This window comes from Sebastes fasciatus, chromosome 3 (assembly GCF_043250625.1).
Source record: "Sebastes fasciatus isolate fSebFas1 chromosome 3, fSebFas1.pri, whole genome shotgun sequence".
Lineage (NCBI taxonomy): Eukaryota > Metazoa > Chordata > Actinopteri > Perciformes > Sebastidae > Sebastes > Sebastes fasciatus.
This window is the reverse complement of record NC_133797.1, coordinates 24,307,926-24,332,458: the sequence shown is the minus strand read 5'-3', so window position 1 is coordinate 24,332,458 and position 24,533 is coordinate 24,307,926. Positions and strand designations below refer to the sequence as shown.

Sequence of the window (24,533 nt, the reverse complement as noted above, 5' to 3'; positions counted from 1 at the left end):
GAGGGAAGGGGAGTAAACAGTCCATGTCCAGGATGGGTGGGGCCTTTAGAAATACAGCTGGCTTTCTTGCGGAGCCGGCCAGCGTATAGGTCACTGAGGTGGGGTAATGTGGTCCCAATCACTTTTTTCTTCCATCCTCACCACCTGCTGCAGGTCCCTCTTGTCCTCTAATGTGCAGCTAGCAAACCACACAGTGCAGCAGTAGGTCAGGAGGCTCTCAATGGTTGCCCGATAGAAATTAATCAGCAGGTGTTGAGGAAGGTGAGCCTTTGGGATTTCAAAATAAAGTTGTTCTGAATGACATCAGAGTGAGGTTACTATTTGTAAATGTGCTTTAAATGGTAACAGTTCTTTACATACATACATGACATGTGGTATAAAATAGTATATCAAATATAAATAAGTCACTTCATTTTATTTTCTGGGAATATTTAGTAGTCAAATGTCTCAGTGGTTCAAGAAATTAGATTGAAAATATTGGTTTAGTGTCTCAATTAGACTAACCAAATATACTGTACATTCCTGGCATATGTCGTTTCATGTACAATGTTATATGACATAATTGTTCTAGATCCATATACTAGATTAAAAGGTTCTTTGAAATGTGTATCTCCAACGTTGTGCTATGTCTTTAGGCAAAATAACATCTACCTTGTAGTCGTTCCCACAACATGTTTTGGTTCTCCTTTTCCACTCATGTTCGAGCAGGTTTGGGTAGTCATAGTGGAAGTGCGATGGGGGTCAAAAATATGCAGGGTTTCATGCAGACCCCCAAAAAGTGAATTAATTTAAACACTTGTTCCAAAACATTTGTCATGCATCGTATAATTCAGGCAGAACTGGTTTGAACTGAGAATATTTGGTAACACTTTATAATAATCATCATTTATAAATGGTAAATTGATAGTTAATTCAAATTTAGTTTAATAAGAAACCATGAAAATTATAATTAAAAATGTTTACTAATTATTAGTAATGCTATAATTTATGTTATTTTAACAGTTTATCGTTGCACACATTATAACATTTTACATACTATATTATATATATTTCTTAAAGGTTTACATCATTCATCACTGGTAATCGTTAACAAATACTTAATAAAGTATGTAAAATGTTATGTGTACAACAATAAACTGTTAATAAATAATTTACTAATGTAATCAGAATGTAATTATTGTCTCCTATCAGCTATGATACAATATATCATTTATAAACTAATTATTTCATATTACACAAACTAATGATAAATTAACAAAAATTATAGCATTACAAATAATTAGTAAACATTATTAATTATCATTTCACTAACAGTAAAATAACTATTAACTAGATTTAATTAACTACCACTTTACTATTTATAAACGATTATTATGAAGTGTTACAGAATATTTGTAACTTTTACACTTATCACTTTAGTTAGGAACCTACTGAAATATACAGTTTGGCTCAATATTAATGCTAATACCATCTTGATTTTTAATATAGTACAACTTTGTTTGGTCAGCGTCCACAGTCGATGTTTTGTGTAAAATACATTACTGTATATATTCATGACTTTTTGTACATATATTTGTACCTTTCATACAATAACTCCTGCAGTCAGAATTCCCCAAGGAAAACAGTGTTTAGTACTTTTACTTTTATTGTTCAGTATAACATGTCCCATACAATTAGACAGAGGCAGCACTGGGCACATTTTACCACCTACATGGCTTCAAATGCCTTTTGTATCACAGCCTGATAGGATGACTCCTTTATTCACAATAGTTACTTGGCCTTTAAGAGTTGTCTAAACCAGGTGAACCTGATTCATGATTTGGTTGTTGAATAACTTGAACAGAGATAAAGATTAATCACCACTAAGGCAAAATGGTTTAGGCAAAACAAAACTGGTGAATATCATGATCCCGTTGCTTCATTACTGGCTAATATATTTCTGATATTTCACCCAAAGAATGAATTTCAGTTTCACCTGATTCTCAGACTGCTCATTGGCCATCGATACAAAAAAACATAATTACTCTTCAATCCAATTTCCACATACACGATTAATTTGAATGACAAATACTGCATGGAGAAATGTGAAATCACAGACCTTAATTGACTCATTTGTACTACAATAAATACTCTAAATGTGAGTGTGATATTTTGATGCAACTAATGTAGGTAAGAGTGACAAAAGAGAGTAAATATAACCTCTAGAATTTATCATCTGAACAGATTTCACTAAAATTGTGTTTGTAGTAAATATTTGTTTGGTCGTTTTGTCTGAAACTATGTTGTTGGTTGTTGAACATCACCTGACACAAGTCTGTTTAATAATTTCAGGGAGTAAAATATTTTAGCTTTAATACTTTTTGTGAACCACGACATAAAGTTTTATGGTGCCTTCAAATGGGGTCGTGTTTACCGCATTCGCGAGAAGAGTCCACATGAACGCCCCCCTCATGTCGTATGCATGACCTCGTCAGTGGAAAGTTTCAGAAAGCTCCAAGTTCACACGTTGTGACGTGTTTGTCGATGTTGTCAGAAATGGCAGAGGACATGGAAGTTCATTTTTTGGTGCATAATAAGTTAATATATTATAATTTTAGTTGTATATTGTTTTTCTTCATAATTTTGTAATATGTCTGAGGAAAATGTTGATATTCTCAACAGCCTCATCTTTTTCTTCTGTTGTTATGCTTTTGCATTTCCTGCATTATGTTACCCACTTGCTTGCTAAATTTGCAAACCTCTGTGGCTTCTAGACGCCAACAGTAACGTTAATATTGCTGTTGCTTAGCAGCGGTGTTCTCACGACTTAACCACTTGAACGGCAAGCATATATAGCATATTCACGACTTCCCACGTTGTAAACACGAGCTCACGAGTTTCATTTGAAGGCACCATATATGACGGTCTACTCACAGAGGTAGTCCATAACTTTCCCCTCTTTCAGTCCATGTTTTACTGCCTAACATCTTGTATTGTTATACTACTACTGGTACATATCTCTATGGTTTATATAAATACATTATCAGTCATTTTTGTCTGCTATACACATATTAATTGGAGAGTCATCGTCACTCTGTGATAAATCATCGTTCCTCACAGTGAATGCAGACTCGTCCTCGGTGTGAATCTCCTCATGTTTCCGTTTGTGGAGCCTCAGGCTCTGTGAGCGGCTGAAGCCTCTCCCACAGACGTCGCAGCCGTACGGCCTCTCCCCCGTATGAAGCCTGAAATGGTTCTTGAGGCTTGAAGCTCGCGTAAAACTCTTTTCACACTCGGGACAGTCAAACTTCTCCCCAAAGTGGATTTTCTCATGTTCCCTCAAGCGGCCGGACTGGTTGAAGCTCCTGTCGCACACGGAGCAGTGGTAGGGCCTCTCTCCTGTGTGTGTGAGCCGGTGTCTGTTCATCGCCCCAGAGTGGGCGAAGCTCTTCCCGCAGTCCGGGCAGGAGAACGGTTTCTCTCCCGTGTGGACTTTCTGGTGACCTTTGAGTTGACCTTTCTGGGTGAACTGCTTCCCACACAGATTGCACTGGTAAGGTTTCTCTCCCGAGTGAATTCGCATGTGAATCTGAAGAGCAGACATCTTGTGACAGTCTCTTCCACAGAGCCCGCAGCAGTACGAGCTCTTTGTCAGACTGTCGTTACACTGTTCCTGCCCCGGTGATGCTGGAGAACTGTCTTTATCACTGTCTTTATCACTGTCTTTATCACTGTCTTTATCACTGTCTTTATCACTGTCAGAGACGTGGTCAGGATCCTCTCCAGGCACTGTGGAAACACAAATGATAAGATTAAACCATTTAGTAACACTAAAGACAAAAAACAACAACTCATATTAACCTTTTTGCTTGTTGAAGGAATACATCACCCACAAAATCACCATTTGTATATCAATTACTCACCCCGTTTTACCTTGAATTCACGAAGAGAACTTTGTCTTTCTCATATGCCTCCACGGTGAACGAAGAATAAAAGAAACGGAGAAAATCTTGATGAATTGAAGTAAATAGGGGCCGCGTTTAACAACAGCAAAACTAAATCAAAACATCCGTTTGCAAGTTTAAGACACTTCAGCATTAGCTTCCCTTCTCAGAACTGGAGGTTGTCCACTGTGTTATACGTGGCCTCCATTTACTTCAACTGATCAAGACTTTTCTCTGTTTTTTGGTTCTTCGTTCACAGTGGAGGCATGCAAGAAAATCATCATCAAGAATTCTAACTCCTTAACACTGAGCATTTCTAAAACCAGAGTGGATAAATCGGAAAATGATGGTCTCAAATTTTATTGACAGGGGTTTAAGAAGACAACTTTCTGTTGCCTCTAACTTTGTAATGAAAATGTTCCTGTTCAGCGGTTTCAGTATGGACAGAAACCTTTAAAAATACTACCTGAAAACACTTGTGAGGACACACTGCATTTTCACACACAAACATTCTGGATTTTTTTTTCCAGAATTACCCAGATTACTGTAGATGTAAATTCAGTATATCAGGAGAAAAAGGGTAAACGCAGAGAAGGGTGGGCTGAAATCAGTGAGGAAAAACATGTTTTAATCCCGTCATTCAGTGGAACGAGGTCTCAGTTAATGACTGCAGTAAAGACAGTAACAGTAGTGAACATTATCTTTAATGTGTTGTTGCATTTGTACTCCTGTAAACTAATTTCCTTACTGTTAATACATTCATCTTCTTCCTCCTTTACTGTAATCCTGATTTCTGTGTTGCTTTCCTGATGCTGCTTTTCAGTTTCCTCCTGCATGGTGCAGTCCTCGCTACCAGACACCTGGTCAGGAGCTTCTTCTACTGGGGGAAAACACAAGTGAAACAACCCATAATTGTTCAAATTGGGGCTGTCAATCGATTCAAATTTTTAATCGCGATTAATTGCATGATTGTTCACAGTTAATTCCAACTGACACAAATTAATCACACTTTTTTTATTGAGATATATAGAGATTTGTCAAGTATTTAATACTCTTATCAACATGGTAGTGGACAAATATGCTGCTTTATGCAAATGTATGTAAATATCTATTATTGGAAATCAATTAACAACACAAAACAATGACAAATATTGTCCAGAAACCCTCACAGGTACTGCATTTAGCATAAAAAATATGCTCAAATCATAACATGGCAAACTGCAGTCCAACAGGCAACAACAAGTGTCAGTGCGTCAGTGTGCTGACTTGACAATGACTTGTCCTAAACTGCATGTGATTATCATAAAGTGGGCATGTCTGTAAAGGGGAGACTCGTGGGTACCCATAGAACCCATTTTCATTCACATATCTTGAGGTCAGAGGTCAAGGGACCCCTTTGAAAATGGCCATGGCAGTTTTTCCTCGCCAAAATTGATCCTAACTTTGGATCGTTATTTAACCTCCTTCCCGACAGGCTAGTATGACATGGTTAGTACCAATGGATTCCTTAGGTTTTTCTAGTTTCATAGAGTGCCAGTATCTCCAATCTAGCTTTAAAACCGCTACAACTGAAAAATTGTGTTAAAGAAATTAGTGGCATTAAAACAAATTTGCGTTAACGCGTTATTATTACATAAACTTTGCCCAAGTCAAAATCATTATCAAAAGCATTCACACTCCTTGTGTCACATAAGAAGGAAATGTGGAATCTCATGTTTACGTACCACACAAAGGTTCCTCTTCTTCCTCCTCTTTCACGATTACATTCATATGCGGACTGGAAACGACGTCCTCCGGTCGGTCTTCTGGTTCTCGCAGGTTGTTTTCACACTGAGCTGCTTTGTCACAGTCAAGACCCTCTGAGGAATGGAGTCCAACTGCACTGGGCAAACTCTGACTGTCGGACACCTACAAAAAACAGTTTAATAAGAACAAACGGAAACAACGGTGTTCTAAAGAACTACAGTATATGTATAAATGCAGAACAAAAAGTTTAACATCTCAATCAAACTAGAAAACACAGATTCTACTATGAAATTGCTGGGTATTGTCTCTACCTCAGAGCTGATGTTGTTGGTCAGGTCTCGCTGGGATGATTCACCAACTGCAGCTTGAACTGGATCTGAGATGACTTCTGTAACTGATCCGTTCTTGTTTTGTGTACACGACCTTTTGTGGTTTCTCAGAGTTCCTGCCAGTGAGAAGTGCCTGCCACAGTCCTTGCAGGTGTACGGCTTCTCTCCCGTGTGAATCCTGGTGTGCCTCCGAAGCTCTCCCGGAGCTACGAAAGACTTATCGCACTGTGTGCAGCTGTAGGGTTTTTCTCCCGTGTGAGTCCGCATGTGTGTCGTCAGAGTCCACTGCTGTGCAAACGTCTTACCGCAGTCGGAGCAGTGGTAAGGCGTGATGCCAGTGTGGAGACGCTCGTGTCTCACAAGTGTACCCGACAAGGCGAACCTTTTGTCACAGAAAGAGCACTGGTAGGGCCTCTCTCCGGTGTGAGTCCTCTGATGATCTCTCAGCTCGGCTGCTGAGTTACAGCTCTTATCGCAGTCCGAACACGGGAACTTCTTCCTCGTAAAGCCCGCAACAACCTCAGAGTGCATCGCCTCTAAGTGAGTTTTCAGATGCCAGTGGCGGGAAAAGCTCTTCAGACAGATGGAGCAGTGATACGGCCTCTCGCCGGTGTGCGTCCGCCGGTGCAGCCTGAGCTCACCCTGACTGGCAAACCTTTTCTCGCAGAAAGTGCATGGGAATGGCTTTTCCCCAGTATGGACCCTTTCGTGGATCATGAGCAGCCCCTTTTCTGGAAATCGTTTCTCACACATGGAGCAAGGGAAAGGCCTCTCTCCTGAGTGAGTGCGTAGGTGGCGCTGAAGTTTAGAGGCGTAAGGGAAGTCTTTACCACACACTGAGCAGCTGTGAAGAGACGGCGGTTTTTCATTTTCACTTTGATCAAATGTCTTGGAGGGAGTCTCTGCAGGTACGATGCCAGGGATAGCGCTCTCTCCTGTGGGAGCAGAGAGATGAGAAAGATTGTATTTAGGGAAACAAAAATGTTAAGTCATCCCTAAACACAACGAACAGTGATGCTGTTCAGAGTCACACGTGTAGTAGAGTCCTATATATACTGTAGGTAGCGCTCATCATACTGAGACTTAGGTGTCAATATTGGGAGAGAAAAAGTGGAATCAGTTTGTCATCACTATCATGTAGTAATATTATTTTCTGTATATTAATCTTGTGTTCTCTATGACATTGTGTAATTTTCACATTATTTAGGTGGAAGCTTCAAATAAGCCCAGTGGGTTTTCTGCCTCTTCCTGCACTGTATATTATTTGTTATTTCTGTTATGTTTGTGTATTCTTAAATTGTGCAAAAATAAATAAATATAACAAAAAATATAAATAAATAAAAAATAAATCATTGCATCTCTATTCTGTGTGCAAGCTGTCAGACATGGTGCATTCAGGTACCTTCATGCATTCACATCATAATCTAGCACAGACCTCTCAATCTTTGCTGGGAATGCATAAAGATGACACTGGATGTTTATGCTGACTTTGAATAATCATTATATTTATTCCACGGCTTTGTTGAATACTCGATTCTGATTGGTAAATCATGGCGTTCTACGGTGCGTTAGTTCTTTATAGCAGACTGTTGCAGTTCTGATGTCGAACTCTGGAGGACCAGTTTTGTGTCAAATTACTGATTTCTTAAGTAAGTAGCCGTGTAATAAGCAGGATAATGAACAGCTAGCAGGTCATTGTTTTGAAATAAACCCCTTGAGGGCGACGCAAGACCCCGATGCGAAATCGCCCTGTCGGCGTTTATTTCACAACAATGACCGGCTCGCTGTACATTATCCCTTACAAGATAAATACTGCACTATAGACAAAGCTCAGAGTATCTATCTTGTTTGCTTTTAAACTTAATATTTAAGTTAATTTATCATTTAGAATGGCTCTTCTAACCATGCCTGTCAAACTTTTGACGAGTAGAACATCAAGTAACTGCAAATATTCTTTCATACATCACTAACATTAGACCTCCACAGCAGATACGTGTTGTGCTCCCTCTATCCCTCTGTAGGGCAGCAGCAAAATGTGTTTTAGACACCTAAAAGAAAGGCTCACCTAAAAGAATCAAGTGTATGCTATACTGTATATAGAATATTTTCCGACGGGGAACTGAACTGAAAGTGAGACGTATCTATACTGTTTTTGTTTATGGAGTCTGGTGGCTTTGAAGAGAGCATAGATAAGTTTAAATTTCAGTTCAGTTCCCCATCAGAAAGGCCGTCTGAAGGCAAGATGAAGCAGTGAAAATATTTTGAATATAGCGTACTTAAATGGACGGTTTTTTAGGTTTCTTTTAGGAGTCTAAAATAGGGTTTTGCTGCTGCCCTCGTCCACAGCAGTACATTGCTTTGCTCCAGTGACTTTACTCCTGTCTGTTTCTCCAAACTCCAGACCATCATCTACTGTAGTTAATACACGGACTATGGATAAGTACCTCATACAACCCCACTTCAAAACACCAGAACTATTCCTTCAAAGTGTGAATTCCCTAATTACTAATCCTATTCCATCCAGATGTTACAGGGCTTTAAAAGAAAAATGGGAATACTTTTATGATGTATGTCAATGCAATAAAAACCACCCACAATAAATATAACCTCACTTGAAATGTTCAGTTTTCAAACTACTACTTCAGTTGTTTATGTGTTGATTCATAATATATTGGCAACGTCATTTACATATACAGAGCACCACCACAGTCTGCAAAAGCTCAGTGTGAACTCAAAATATTAAGTTTCAAAAAGTTTGTATTCATTACACGGCAGTTAGATTGGATTACATTGAGATGTATGGGGGGGGGGGGGGCTCTATTTTTCCTTTCACTCAGTGTACAGTATACTTTGCTGTCACAATTTATCTTCTCACCGAGATCTGAGAAGTCCACTTCTTCTCCATCAGAGTTGATCAGGCATCCAATTTCTTGCTGAGCTTCCTCAGCGAGGATCACAGCTGGTCCAAAGTCCTCTGGGTTTTCAGAGCCCATCTCTCAAACATACAACCTTGAAGAGGTGAAAAATCAAGAGTCAGAAAACAGACATTCAAATAACAATTTATAGCAAAGTACTGAAAACGCGTCGCCAAACAGCTGCGGCAAACATACTGCTGTTACTGACTCTTTGGACTATTAGTACATTATCGTGCTAACACTAGTCTGACATTGGATGTGCTTGAAATAATTATAATTAATTGCAAGACTTCAATATCAAGAGTCCTAATTACAATTCTGCAAAAGAGTGACCCAACAGTCAAAGTGATTTACTATGTTAAATAATGTTGTATATGTCAATCATAGTCCTGTTACAGATATGCTAAACATTATTTCAAACATTATAAGCATAAACGAAGCCTACCTTGACGGACAAATCTGACAGCCATAAAGATATATTCGTTACCATATCCCAGATATCATATTCAGGGTTCTTGTAATTAGGATTAAATAATTATTTCAAACATTTTTGTCCCAGTAGATAAGTCCAGGGCTCAATTTCTTTCCCAGTACACCCCTGATCATAATCCCAAGGATTCATTCAGTGGCTGAGGATGTCCTTTTTATATATTACATTCTGGGTAGATTTTCATCCTCCAGCACCAGATCTCTATAGGAGAAGTGTCCTTGTCACTTGTCCCCCTCTACAACTAGTGCCTCAACCCTGGAAGACATCCATCATCCTGCTCAAGGACACTTCAGCAGGGCGGATGCTGTGTGTTGTAACATCTGGCTGGGTATAACCAGAAGCTATTCAAGGTGCAACACTATTTGACTGTGTACTGTTACAGTGCGTACCATCAAAACAACTGATGTTACTGTGCTTTCAAGTGGTTTGATTGTCAGGGGGAAACCTCTTTTCTCTGTGCTGGGTAGCCCAGTTAGCTCTGTAGCATTAGCTTGAGGGACCAATTTGCTCCATCCCTTTAACTCCCACATTATTGTGATTTAAGTTAGACAGCAACCTAATTGACAAACCTGTTGGTATCTTATGGTGTCATAATTGAACCCATCAAGAGCCCCCTGCAGCCCAGACTCCAGTGTTTGACCTCTGGATGAGATGATGTCTCCTGGTGGTGGTGACCAGCGCTCTGGTCAACGACCACCTCTCTGTTATTAGCCAGCTAGCCACTGACAGCTAGTCCTCTAGCAAGGCTCGTATTAGCCACTAGCTAACGGGTTGCCTCCCCTTAAGCTAGAGCCGCAGGTCAACAACAGTCCGGACACATTCGCCATCGAGTCACACGTGAAACTAACACCTTGAATCAGCTGCAAACATCACCTCGACATGTGTAACACTCAGCTAACTGAGCTAGCTACCGTTCAACAACAGACAATAGACATGTTGACCAACCTCAGCATTGATTTGTCCCTCAGGTGAAGAAGCTCCACAGAAGAACTTTATTAAACCACCTGGCGATGTTTCTACTTCTTTCTCATTTTCATGTTCATTATAGTCAAACAAGGTGTCATATTAATGTTACCTAACTCCTGAGTTAAGTTAAATAAGCGTTTGAATCTGATGATAACCTTTTCTAGCTTTAGCTGCCAGCCACTAGTAGGAGGGTTCGGAACTTCCGGTTGGCTTTTGTCACCACAATAAAAGCTCCAGGCAAGGTTGCTTTCATCCGTGATGTTGCATTACTGACACCCTTCAGAGTTATGTTACTTCTACTAATGTATTTTCTTTCATTGTCTCTTATAGACTTTTATGGTGGGTTAATAAATCAATCCATTTTAAACTGCTATAGTAATCGGATTAATTAAAGGTCCCATATCGTGCTCATTTTCAGGTTCATACTTGTATTTTGTGTTTCTACTAGAACATGTTTACATGCTGTAATGTTCAAAAAAAACTTTATTTTCCTCATACTGTCTGTCTGAATATGCCTGTATTTACCCTTTGTCTGAAACGCTCTGTTTTAGTGCATTTCAATGGAATTGCGTTGCTAGGCAACTAGGTCCATGTTTACTTCCTGTCAGTTGATGTTATTTACATACACTGCAACAGGAAATATACTGGGACACATTTAGAATGTTTATGTTTAAAACCGTGTAAATATTGTATATTTGTGACATCACAAATGGACAGAAATCCTAACAGCTTGTTTCAAACGCACAATTTCTGAAAACGGGCTGTGTGTGTTTCTCTCTGTGTTTCTTTCTATTTATAAAGCACTTAAACCTGCTTTATAATATAAAAGACATGGAAATCTCACTTAATACAATATGGGACCTTTAAATCTGGCATGTAAATGATGTATTATGAAGGGATGAAAGAATAATTAAATCTCTCAGTTAATGATCATATTTCCTTATTCTGTCTTTAGTAAATTAATTTAATTAATGTAAATATGTCAATATTGTGCTAACAGTTTGTTTTTCTGACCCTAAGTGGCTGAAATCATTTGATAGAGTTTTTACAAACACATAAAATGAAACCAGTAAAAGTATCAGCAAAGTGTATTTATCAAAAGTACAAGTACTCATTATACATATGTCAGTTTCATATTATTATCCAGTGTCAGTGGTGGAAAGTAACTAAGTACATGTACTCAAGTACTGTACAATTTTGACATACTGGCAAATATTGTATTTTTTACTGCACTACATTGAGAATTTTGCTGATACTACTTCTGTACTTTTGCTAAAGCAACATTTTGAATTCAAAACTTTTACTTGTAATGGAGTATTTTAAACATTGTATTTCTACTTAAGTAAAGAATCTGAGTAATTAGTGTGCTTATATATTATTCCTTTGGTGGGGAAAAGGTAAACTGACAACATACACTTTTGGGTCATAACAGTAAAACAAGCAGGAAAGTTCCAAACTTTTTATTTTTTGAAAGCAGGTTTTCGAGGCATGTTGGACTGGTAAGACTAGAGGATGCCTCAGAATCCCTCTGGAGGAACTGGACGACATGGCTAAAGAATAACAATCATCTGGGCTGCTTACTGAGACTTAGAACCAGATAAGATATTGAGCAGTGATAGATGGATGATGACTAATGTTCAAAGACTAAATCATTGGTTCCCAAACAGAGGAGCATTATTATTCTTGTGACATTATTGATTATTTACCACTAACGGCTGTTGTTTTGGTCTACCCAAAGGTTTTGTTGGAGGTTTTGGCTTCTTGTCGTGAATCTTCTGATGCGCTCGATAACCTTGGGAGTAATAGAAGCACTTGCCACATTTCTCACAAGTATACGGTTTCTCCCCGGTGTGAACTCGCAGGTGAACTTTCAGAATAGATGCTTTTGAGTAACTTTTACCGCAGATTGAGCAGAGGTGAGGCCGCTCTCCGGTGTGAGTCTTGAGGTGCAAGTTGAGGTTGGAGGATTGTGAAAATGCCCTCCCGCACTGATCACAGTGGAAATTCTTTTCTCCAGTGTGTATCAATTGGTGTTGTTTAAGCGCAGCTGCTGTGACGCAACTCTTTCCGCACCCTGAACAGAGGAAAGGTGAATCTCCTGAGTGAATGCGCTTATGCATTTCAAAATACTGTTCGTGTTTGAATGTCTTGCCACAGTCAGGACAGGCGTAAGGCTTTTTGTGGCTCTCTCGGTGTTCCTCCAGCTGTTGTTTCTGAGGGAAGTCCATGCCACATTTTCCACACACATGAACCATTACAGGAGATTCTTTAGGCGGACTCTTCTCTTGAACTAATGTCCAATTTGGTAACTCGCCTGTGAGAAAAACAAAAACATTTATCATCATTTATTTTCAGACAGTTCTTGTTAAAGCACAGTCACACCAGCATTTAAAATATTGATATTTCACTGTGAAATCAATTCATATCAATAGAATCACTGCAATTAGTGAATTTGCTTGAGTGGGCACTGTGCCACTTTTTTGGTGTGACCGGGCCTTCAGGGTATAGCATACACAAACTCCACAACATTAACCAATTATAATTTCTACACATAAATCAAAAACAACACTTTGTAGCATAAGAAGACTTTAGTGAAAGCTACAAGTTAAGATGAATAAATTAAGATTCCACTGAAAAACACATGACCAGGGCTTTCCACAAGCATCTCATAAAAAACAAGCATTGAATTAAAGACAAAGGAACTTCTTGTTGCCTCTGACCTTTGTGAACTTTCATGTGTGTTTTGAGGTTTCCACGCTGCGTGAATCCTCTTCCACATATGAAGCACTTGAAAGGTCTTTTCCCTGAGTGAATCACAAGGTGTCGGTGCAGAGCGGTGTTGTTAGAGAAAACTCTCCCGCAGGTCGGACAGTCTTTCTTCTTGAGTCTGCGAGACCCCTGGCATTGGTTTGGCTCCTTTGACGTCTTTTCCTGAGGCTGTTCATGGGAGCTGCTATGTTCAGATTCTGGCCGTATTAAAGTTTCTTCTAAAATAAAAAAAAGGGAAAGGTAGTTAACATATGGTAATGTTTTCAAGGATAAAGCTGCTCCAATAGTAGTGTCACAAAACTGCAGACAGTCTCTCTCTCTCTCTCTCTCTCTGTTCCCTGTCGTTTCCTTTCTATCTCTGGATTGGCTATAATGGAGGGGGGGTATAATTACAGCCAAAAGATCTGTTTACAACCACGAAAAGCAAGCAGGCTAAGAAACCATGTTCTGTCTGTTTATCGATCTCCTCCGCTTTGTTTCAGTACTCTGGACAGTGCCGCACCTACACACAACAAACAGGGCAGCTAAGCGATAGTCACGTGTATCTCCGCAATTTTTTTTATTGTTTTTTGCTATTTCTGTATCGATACATAAAGCTTAAACAGGGCATGAGAAAGCAAAAACATGATTCGATGATCACTTGACGAAGACTTGACCAATCAGATTCAACTATGTACATTTCTTACTCTGGGACACCCCTACTGTTAATATTTTTACTGCACCTTTTCTAATAAAACTACAATACAAACGTGATCTGCACTGAAATAAAATCATGTACCTTGAGTTTATTCCATATTATTTTCTCTAAATTATTTATCGATGCACCGATATCGGATTGGACATCGGGCCGATACTGACTCAAATAGCTGGAATGGGTATCGTAACAATGGGGCCGATCTATTCAACTCAATTCTATGTTTATATACTATTTATATTATATAATGGAATTTAATTCCTGTTTAAATTTGACCAATAAATATTCTACATCATAACTGGTAGAATTTGAACAACATGAAAGACCAAAGTCTTGATTGTAAATCTGTAAGTGTTATATCCCAGCCAACATGGCTATCGATGTGGGTTCTAGGTGGGTCACTAATGGGAAATTAGTGCATGGGCTCAGAATGGGCAACACAAATGGGGCCCACTTGGGTCAACTAAGTTGGTCCCTACCCGTGTGGTTCCTAGTTGGGTCACTACTGGGAAATTAGTGCATTGGGCCACCATGAAAACTGTGGACAAACCAACTTACAACCCATATTTCAGCCCATGGAGTTCCCATGTAGTTCCCACATAGAACTTAAACCTGGGGCCGAGATGGGTTTTGGTTTATGTTGCCCAGATTGGGCCCATATAACACCCAGTGTACTCCTGCATGAAACCCACAAGGGCAATTGGCATGGGGCCATTATTGAACCCACGAACAATCCCATATAGGGCCAATTTTTCAGCCCATTTACTACCCACATGGGCCCCACATACAAATGTTGGCTGGGATGTGTTCACGAAAAAACATAATACTGTACCACTAAAGTCAAACTCACCTGTAGGTGCTGTTCTGTGATCCTGGTCCTGTTGTGTTTCAGGTCTGAGTTCTTCATGGTGATTTACCTCTGGACCCATCTTGTTGCTCAGGTGCATTGTCTCTGATGTGGTGTTGTGTGGGAGGGGTGTGAGGTCAGAGGTCAGAGGATGGTGATACAGAGGAAGTCCCAGAAGGCCAGGAGGGCTGCTCTGCTGGACAGCTCTCTTTAAAGTGCTCCTGATCCTGTGATCATGAGGTTTTAAATTATCACCACGTGTCTAATTATAGGGTTTCATTTAATGAACCAGAGTTGCAGCACAGACAACAGTATTTGACCTCTAGATGAGATATCTCAGCTAGGATGACCACCGTCTTTGAGGAAACTTGTTATTAGCCAGCTAGCTAGTCCATTAGCCTCCCCTCTAAGCTGTCACAAGTCAACAATGACAAATAACAGTCCCCACAGATTCACCATCGAGTCCAACGTGATTATAATACGTTAATACGTTCAAACAATGTGTTAAATTAATGCCCCCTAACTAATGAGTTAAGTTAAATTAGCATTTGGATCTGAAGATAACGTTTCTAGCTTTAGCTGCTAGCCAATAACAGCAATGTCGGAACTTCCGGTTGTGCTTTTGAAACCAAAATAAAAGCCCCACTAATATAACATATTTCATTGTAGTATCTTATAGACTTTTATGATGTTTCATTATAATCCATTAATAAATCAATCAATTTAAAACAGCTATTATGATAGTCCTGATTAAATCTGGCATGCAAATGATATATTATAAAAGTATAAAGAGAATTATTAAATCTCTTATATTTACTTTTTCTTTCTGCACAGTAAATAATGAATTAATAGTGATAATATGTCAATGTTGTGTTAACAGTTTGTTTTTCTGCCTCTAAGTGACCAAAATCAGTTGATACAGCTTTTGCAAACACATAAAAGTAAACAGTAACATTAGTAAAAGTATAAGAACAGTGCAATTATCAAAAGTACTCATTCTAAATATACTGTCAGTTTAATGATAATATCCAGACTGAGTGGTGGAAAGTAACTAAGCACATTCACCCAAGTACTGTACTTAAGTACAATTTTGACATACTTGTACTTCACTTGGAAATATTGTACTTTTTACTTCACTACATTTATCTGACACTTATAGTTATGTTTTTTTAAATATATAAAATATATATGCTTATATATGATGCAATCCCAATCAATGATGATATTTCCTTATTCTGTCTTTTCAATTAATTATGAATTAAAAGACTAAATCATTCGATCCCAAACAAAGGAGCAGGAGGCACACATGATAAGGGAAAACATTTTTTTGCACAGCAGACACTTTGAGTTGTCAAATACAGGTGTAATTAATGGCATTATTATCTGCTGCATTGCGTTACAGTAATTGCTGGAACAGAGCCATAATAAATGTTATCACATCCACATGTGCTTTTCCTGCAATGACGATGCAAAATGTCTTCTATAAAGAAGCAAAAGCACCCTGATGTTAACAAGGCTATCAACATTATAATTCACATTTTTTTACTTCCGCAGAGGGGCAAGGCAGAAATAATTTGAGCAACACAATTTGTATACAAAAATAAATTGATAGAAGTACACTGTTATCCTATCATATTGCTTGAACAATCACTTCAGTCACTTGAAAGATATTTTATTTCATACATGGGCAAACTGTAATATATTTACTTTTCCAGTTTATACCCTCTCAGACTATTGTGAATTCCCAGGTGATATTATTGATTATTTACCACTAACGGCTGTTGTTTTGGTCTACCCAATGGTTTTGTTTGAGGTTTTGGCTTCTTGTCGTGAATCTTTAGATGCTTTCGATAACCTTGATCGTAATAGAAGCGCTTGCCACATTTCTCACAGGTATACGGTTTCTCCCCGGTGTGAACTCGCAGGTGAACTTTCAGAACAGAAGCTTTTGAGTAACTTTTACCGCAGATTGAGCAGAGGTGAGGCCGCTCTCCGGTGTGAGTCTTGAGGTGCAAGTTGAGGTTGGAGGATTGTGAAAATGCCCTCCCGCACTGATCACAGTGGAAATTCTTTTCTCCAGTGTGTATCAATTGGTGTTGTTTAAGTGCAGCCGCTGTGACGCAACTCTTTCCACACTCTGAACAGAGGAAAGGTGAATCTCCTGAGTGAATGCGTGTATGCATTTTAAAATAATGTTCATTTTTGAATGTCTTGCCACAGTCAGGACACGCGTAAGGCTTTTTGTGGCTCTCTCGGTGTTCCTCCAGCTGTTGTTTCTGAGGAAAGTCCATGCCACACTCTCCACACACATGAACCATTACAGGAGATTCTTTAGGCGGATTCTTCTCTTGAATTAATGTCCAATTTGGTAACTCTCCTGTGAGAAAAACAAAGACATTTATAGTCGTTTATTTTCAAACAGTTCTGCATTTTTTATTAAAAAAACAACAACATTGAATTAAAGACAAAAGAGCTTCTTGTTGCCTCTGACCTTTGTGAACTTTCATGTGTGTTTTGAGGTTTCCACGCTGCGTAAATCCTCTTCCACATATGAAGCACTTAAAAGGTCTTTTCCCTGAGTGAATCACAAGGTGTCGTTGCAGAGCGGTGTTGTTAGAGAAAACTCTCCCGCAGGTCGGACAGTCGTAGTTCTTCTTGAGTCTGCGAGGCCCCTGGCATTGGTTTGGCTCCTTGGACGTCTTTTCCTGAGGCTGTTCATCGGCGCTGCTGTGTTCAGATTCTGGCCGTCTTAAAGTTTCTTCTAAAAAGTGAAAAAAAAAACATATCGTAATATTTTCTAAGGAACATTTAATAAATTCTATGCCTTCAGAGGCTGCCCTCCATGGCGCAGACCCGAACTCTCCTGGACAAGCCACACACAGTGATGGCTAAAGGCGTCTTTGAAATCAGACAGTGGGCCAGCAATAGAGCTGAGGTGGTACAGCACCTGCAACTTCATACCAAACCTACCAGCAGTGAGCTATGGCTCTCTCAACCAGCAAGCAGTCCTCAAGAACCCACCTTGGGTCTACAATGGAGTTGTCTCCCTGACACCCTCAGTTACAAGCATTGAGTGGCCTCATCTGCCGAGAAGCCTACGCTGCGCGCTCCATCTACCGGGTCCTCGCCAGCCAGTATGATCCTTTGGGTTATCTGCTCCCTTACACCACCAGAGCCAAAGTGATCGTCCAAGATCTGTGGCAAGCCAAAAGGGATTGGGATGACCCACTTCAACCACCGGGACTCAGGGATTCATGGCTCCGGTGGGAGCGAGAACTGGAAGGCTTGTCACAAGTCCAATTGCAGAGGTGTTATGTCCCACTATATGCCGACAAGATGGACACGGAACGAGAGCTGCATGTCTTCTACCATGTTTTGTTCCAGGCTTATTGTCTGTGAGTTTCCTCACTCCTTCCTGAGGTCCTTTGAAACTAAATAAAGATTTTAGTTTAAAGCTCAAACAGCATATTCTACATCATGCCTGGTAGAGTTTGAACAACAAGAAAGACCAAAGTCTTGATTATCTTGAGTATAAATCTGTAAGAGTTGTACACAACACCACTCCAGTCAGACTCACCTGTAGGTGCTGCTCTGTGATCCTGCTCCTGTTGTGTTTCAGGTCTGTGTTGTTCTTCATGGTGGTCTACCTCTGGACTCATCTCACTCAGGTGCATTTTCTATGAAAACAACAGTCCCGACAGATTCACCATCGAGTCCAACGTGAAAATAAAACGTTAAATTAGCTGTAAATATCTCAACCTCCTGTGTAACACTGAGCTAACCGAGCTAGCTAACGTTTAACAACAGACATGTTGACCAACCTCAGCAATGATTTCTCCCTCAGGTAAAAAGTAGTCTCCCGACAGTTTATTGAAACGACTTAGCGATATTTCTACCTTTCATGCTCAATACGTTCAACCAAGGTGTCATATTAATGCCACCTAACTAATGAGTTAAGTTAAAGAAGCGTTTGGATGTGAAGAAAACGTTTCTAGCTTTAGCTGTTAGACACTAACAGCAGTACCGGAACTTCCGGTTGTGCTTTTGAAACCAAAATAAAAGCCCCACTAATATAACATAATTAAATTGCAGTATCTTATAGACTTTTATGGTGTTTCATTATAATCCATTAATAAAATCAATCCATTTGAAACAGCTATTATGATCGGACTAATTAAATCTGGCATGCAAATTATATATTGGAGTCCCCCTGCACTATATTCATCTTTAACAGTCTCTTCTGCACTATATTCACTTTTTTAATAGTCGTGTATCACAGCTGTTACCCTGCACTATATTCAGTTATAACAGTTTTCCTCATCTCCTTGTATTTTTATATCTGGTATATTTTTTTGTACTTTGTAATTTGCACTACTAACTTTTTTACTGCCTTTTTACTAACATGTTTTGCACTATGGAACTGTGATGCTGGAAACTTGAATTTCCCTCGGGATCAATAAAGTTACTATCTATCTATCTATTATAAAAGTATAAAGTATAGTATAAATCTCCCAATTAATGATGAAGATCAGTTGATACAGCTTTTGCAAACACATAAAAGTAAACAGTAACATTAGTAAAACTATAAGCAAAGTGCAATTATCAAAAGTACAAGTACTCATTCTACATATACCGTCAGTTTAATGATAATATCCAGACTGAGTGCTGGAAAGTAACTAAGCACATTCGCCCAAGTATTGTACTTAAGTACAATTTTGACATACTTGTACTTAACTTGGAAATATTGTACCTTTTACTGCACTACATTTATCTGACACGTATAGTTAGTTATGTTTTTTTTTAAATATATAAAAAACATATATGCTTATATATGATGCAATATTATACTACTAATCTCCACTTTGAGGAACGGCAACACTAAAATACTCTTTGAGGAACTGCAACACTAAAATACTCTTAGGTGTATTTGTTAATGATAAAAGGAGAATAATATAATATTCTATAACACTTTGAACGGAGCCATTCGGCCTTATGAGTACTTCTACTTACTTTAAGTAGCTGATAATACTTCTATACTTCCACTTCAGTAACATTTTTAATTCAGAACTTTTACTTGTATTTTTAGACCATTGTATTTCTACTGTTACGTGAACATATTCCGTTGTGGTTGGAGTAAAAAGTAATCCTCTGGTGGGTAAAAGGTTAATGACAACTTACCCTTTTGGGTCAAAAAACAATAAAACAAGCTGGACAGTTCCAAACTATTTATTTTTTGATGAGCAGGAGGCACACATGATCAGGGAAAAATGTGACACAGCAGACACTTTGAGTTGTCAAATACAGGTGTAATTAATGGCATTATTATCTGCTGCATTGTGTTAAAATAATTGCTGGAACAGAGCCATAATAAATGTTATTACATCCACATGTGCTTTTCCTGCATTGAAGATGCAAAATAAGATCGCTGTGTCGTTAACAAGGTTATCAACATGTTAGGGAAAAAACATGCGGTTCATGTTCTTGATAAGGTTATTTCAATAAAATGTGATAATTGCTTCCGAAGAGGGGCATGACAGAAAAAAAGTTGACTACACCATATGCTACATGTGATAACTATCATATTGCTTGATCACTTCAGTCACTTGAAAGACATTTTATTTCACACATGGGCAAACTGTAATAGATTTACTTTTCCAGTTTATACCCTCTCAGACTATTGTGAATTCCTAGGTGACATTATTGAATTTTTACCACTATCGGCTGTTGTTTTGGTCTACCCAACGGTTTTGTTGGAGGTTTTGGCTTCTTGTCGTGAATCTTCAGATGCGCTTGATAACCTTGAGAGTAATAGAAGCACTTGCCACACTTCTCACAGGTATACGGTTTCTCCCCGGTGTGAACTCGCAGGTGAACTTTCAGAATAGATGCTTTGGAGTAACTTTTACCGCAGATTGAGCAGAGGTGAGGCCGCTCTCCGGTATGAGTCTTGAGGTGTATGTTGAGGTTGTAGGATTTTGAAAATGCCCTCCCGCACTGATCACAGTGGAAATTCTTCTCTCCAGTGTGTGTCAACTTGTGTTGTTTAAGCGAATCTGCCGAGGCATAATTCTTTCCACACTCTGAACAGAGGAAATTTGAATCTCCCGAGTGAATGCGCTTATGCATTTCAAAATACTGTTCGTTTTTGAATGTCTTGCTACAGTCAGGACATGCGTAAGGCTTTTTATGGCTGTGGCGGTGTTCCTCCAGCTGTTGTTTCTGAGGGAAGTCCATGCCACACTCTCCACACACATGAACCATCACAGGAGATTCTTTAGGCGGATTCTTCTCTTGAAGTAATGTCCAATTTGGTAACTCTCCTGTGAGAAAAACAAAGACATTTACAGTCATTTACAGTTCTGCATTTTTAAGGCACAGTCACACCAACATTTAAAAGATTAATATTTCACTGTGAAATCAATTCATATCAATGGAATTACTTCAATCAGTGTGTTTGCTTGAGTAGGCAAAGTCTACCCACGTACATTTTTTGCTTTTAGGCCGTGTTGCACCATCACTTTTATTAAATTACCACTGGCAGACAGTTATGAGAAAGGAGTAAATGGTGCAAATTTATCTTTTGAAAAAATGAACATTTGTCCCTTTAGCAACTGAGATTAGTATTTCGCTGTGTCACTTGGTGTGTCCCTCCTTTAGGGCATAGCTAACACAAGTTCCACAACATTAATCAATTAAAATTTCTGCACATAAATCAAAGACAACACTTTGTAACATAAGAAGACTTCAGTGGAAGTACGAGATCAGATCTACATAATTTATCTGTAATTTAATAGGAGAAAAAACAATTAAGATACAAATAAGTTTAGTAGAAATTAAAGGTAGTATTGATAAAATTTACAGTATAACATCCAGCCACTAGAAGTCACACTCTCCCTCATCTGTTCAATTGCATTCACTTCACAACAAGTGGTTGCCAGTTCGTTGTACAACCTGCATATTTGATGGTGAATGGAATGATTCAGACAGACCATCATGTCAAGTGATAAATCTTTCGTGGTAATGAAGTCATTTTCCAACATGTCGCCACAGGATTACATTAGCTATAGATTTAGGTTACTTTGTTTCTATACGCAGGTTTACGGCATACTTATTTTCCAGTCGGCCACCCACTTCTATATCCCCTCTGATGCGCATCTTCGTTATACATTGTTTGAGGGAACTATAACATTATGCTAACTGGACACAACCGTTACTAATGCTAACGTAGCTCCTCAAGGATTGAAGCGTTTATTTTTGTCATTTTGATAATCTAACCGGTGACAACACATTAGTTAAGGTTGCAAGGACTATGGCTGTTGGTAGTTGTTGGTTTTGTTTAAATTTGCAAAATTCAAATTTTATGGGTTATCGTTGTTCGGACGATTAAGCTAAGATAGTTAATATGTGCTAACGTCAGTTGTCACTTGTTGCCATGGTAAATATTCACATATCCTGCAGCCTGATGGAGACACCGGTGTCAGTGCGACTACGCATGGCAGAGGAAGCCTTCTTTTATCGCACTTGGGATAGATACCGGAGTGAAGCCGAGCGCTTACTGTCAAACTCAGCCATTTATCAGTTTTTTCCACACTAACTGGCAACTTGATTGCTGACGACACGGGGATACCACGTGATACCAACGTCGTTATATTATTGGCTCACAAGCCTTGTTAGAAGTGGGAACCAAACGTCAGATATCTTCCACAGAGTTAAACAAAACATTAATTTTGGACCCTCCAAAATGTTTTAATTATTAATTCACAATCATAATTATTTTCTTAGGGAAAAGTCATACTTTTAATCTGTATCTTTCTAAAACCTCTGTGGATGTATTATGTTTTAAAAATTATTCGTCTACATAGAAATGTTATCAATAAGACCTTTAAGAATTCAATGAAAACACATGATCAATGATTTCCACAAGCATCTCATTCTCAAGAGAAAGGAACTTCTTATTGCCTCTGACCTTTGTGAACTTTCATGTGTGTTTTGAGGTTTCCACGCTGCGTGAATCCTCTTCCACATATGAAGCACTTGAAAGGTCTTTTGCCTGAGTGAATCACAAGGTGTCGTTGCAGTTCGGTGTTGTTAGAGAAAACTCTCCCGCAGGTCGGACAGTCTCTCTTCTTGTGTCTGCTTGGCCCCTGTTTTGGCTCCTCGGACGGCTTTTCCTGAGGCTGTTCATGGGAGCTGCTGTGTTCAGATTCGGCCCGTCTTAAAGTTTCTTCTAAAAAGAGAAGAAAAAAAAAACAGGTAATATACATATGGTATTGTTTTTTAAGGAACATTTATAAAGCTGCACCAATGGTAGCAGCAGGTATGAAAACCTGAAAAGGCACACCTCCACAGCGACTGCCCATAGTTCAGCCAGCCCATCAGTTCAGGAAATACACACTCTCATTGCAACAAACAGACGCACATGGCTAATTATTATGCAGAATGACATCATCGGACCTTTCCATCTCATTGCCTTGAATGCCTTTGTTGGTTGGTTGGTTGGATTAATTGGTTAGGTTTAGGTATGAGGAGTGAACAAAATGTAGACACCCTGCACACCACATTCCTCGGGTCATCAAGGTGCACGATAACATGTAGGTATATCATGCCCAGAGGGGAGTCAGGTGCAACACAAATGACACAGACAACCCTTTTCACCAGTCCTGTGTCGTTCCATATAGATAGATAGATAGATAGATAGATAGATAGATAGATAGTAACTTTAATGATCCCGAGGGAAATTGAAGTTTCCAGCATCACAGTTCCATAGTGCAAAACATGTTAGTAAAAAGGCAGTAAAAAAATTGGTAGTGCAAAGTACAAAGTACAAAAAAATATACCAGATATAAAAATACAAGGAGATAAAGAAAAACTGTTAAAACTGAATATAGTGCAGGGTAACAGCTGTGACTATTAAAAAAGTGAATATAGTGCAGAAGAGACTGTTATAAATGAGTATAGTGCAGGGTGACTCCAGGAGCTTAGTCTATGAAAGTGCACTGTGTGCATTACTATCTGTTTTGTTCCAGGCTTATCGTGTTTCAGTTTAAAGCTCAAACAGCATATTCTACATCATGCCTGGTAGAGTTTGAACAACAAGAAATACCAAAGTCTTGATTATCTTGAGTATAAATCTGTAAGAGTTGTACACAACACCACTCCAGTCAGACTCACCTGTAGGTGCTGCTCTGTGATCCTGCTCCTGTTGTGTTTCAGGTCTGTGTTCTTCTTCATGGTGATCTACCTCTGGACTCATCTCACTCAGGTGCATTTTCTATGAAAACAACAGTCCCGACAGATTCACCATCTAGTCCAACGTGGAAATAATGCGTTAAATGAGCTGTAAATATCTCAACCTCCTGAGTAACACTGAGCTAACCGAGCTAGCTAACGTTTAACAACAGACATGTTGACCAACCTCAGCAGTGATTTCTCCCTCAGGTAAAAAGTAGTCTCCCGACAGTTTATTGAAACGACTTGGCGATATTAACTTCTCTCTCATTTTTTATGCTCAATATGTTCAAACAACGTGTTAAATTAATACCTCCTGACGAATGAGTTAAGTTAAATAAGCGTTTGGATGTGAAGAAAACGTTTCTTGCTTTAGCTGCTAGCCACTAACAGTAGTACCGGAACTTCCGGTTGTGCTTTTGAAACCAAAATAAAAGCTTCAGAACCTGCTGAGTCCTCACTAAGACCAGAAAGTGGATCATACCAGTCCAGTTCTGAGGTCTCTACACTGGCTCCCTGTCTCTCAGAGAAATTGATTTCAAACTACTCCTGCTGGTTTACAAAGCACTAAATGGTTTAGGGGCCAAAATACATTTCTGATCTTCTGCTATGTTCTGAACCATCCA

At 39.1% G+C, this 24,533-nt stretch overlaps 4 protein-coding genes across 9 annotated transcripts; all 4 read right to left on the bottom strand.

The window, feature by feature from the left end:
- Positions 1-1,622: 1,622 nt before the first annotated feature.
- Positions 1,623-11,093, bottom strand: LOC141764478 (uncharacterized). Of its 5 annotated transcripts, none has more exons than XM_074629752.1 (7): positions 9,973-11,093; positions 8,874-9,007; positions 5,981-6,933; positions 5,648-5,831; positions 4,672-4,803; positions 3,740-3,768; positions 1,623-3,703 (listed from the first exon to the last, which is right to left on the bottom strand). In XM_074629752.1, exons 2-7 carry the CDS (start codon positions 8,989-8,991, stop codon positions 3,023-3,025), a joined length of 2,097 nt encoding a protein of 698 aa, XP_074485853.1. In that variant the 5' UTR covers positions 8,992-9,007; positions 9,973-11,093; the 3' UTR covers positions 1,623-3,022. The 5 variants fall into 5 exon arrangements, with proteins under 5 accessions (XP_074485853.1, XP_074485851.1, XP_074485852.1 ...); XM_074629750.1 differs by having other exon boundaries at positions 8,874-9,571; positions 9,849-11,092; XM_074629751.1 differs by having other exon boundaries at positions 10,349-11,092.
- Positions 11,094-11,814: 721 nt separating this feature from the next.
- Positions 11,815-14,814, bottom strand: LOC141764482 (uncharacterized). The gene is made up of 3 exons (XM_074629759.1): positions 14,683-14,814; positions 13,090-13,356; positions 11,815-12,683 (listed from the first exon to the last, which is right to left on the bottom strand). The coding sequence occupies exons 1-3, from the start codon at positions 14,777-14,779 to the stop codon at positions 12,061-12,063; spliced, it is 987 nt and encodes a 328-aa protein (XP_074485860.1). The 5' UTR covers positions 14,780-14,814; the 3' UTR covers positions 11,815-12,060.
- Positions 14,683-18,725, bottom strand: LOC141764481 (uncharacterized). 2 transcript variants are annotated; one of them, XM_074629758.1, is made up of 4 exons: positions 18,501-18,725; positions 18,257-18,356; positions 17,171-17,437; positions 14,683-17,056 (listed from the first exon to the last, which is right to left on the bottom strand). In XM_074629758.1, the coding sequence occupies exons 2-4, from the start codon at positions 18,351-18,353 to the stop codon at positions 16,434-16,436; spliced, it is 987 nt and encodes a 328-aa protein (XP_074485859.1). In that variant the 5' UTR covers positions 18,354-18,356; positions 18,501-18,725; the 3' UTR covers positions 14,683-16,433. The 2 variants fall into 2 exon arrangements, with proteins under 2 accessions (XP_074485859.1, XP_074485857.1); XM_074629756.1 differs by having other exon boundaries at positions 17,171-17,440; positions 18,501-18,723.
- Positions 18,726-19,887: 1,162 nt separating this feature from the next.
- LOC141764480 (uncharacterized) lies at positions 19,888-24,325 on the bottom strand. The gene is made up of 4 exons (XM_074629755.1): positions 24,095-24,325; positions 23,851-23,950; positions 22,646-22,906; positions 19,888-20,999 (listed from the first exon to the last, which is right to left on the bottom strand). The coding sequence occupies exons 1-4, from the start codon at positions 24,176-24,178 to the stop codon at positions 20,377-20,379; spliced, it is 1,068 nt and encodes a 355-aa protein (XP_074485856.1). The 5' UTR covers positions 24,179-24,325; the 3' UTR covers positions 19,888-20,376.
- Positions 24,326-24,533: the final 208 nt, after the last annotated feature.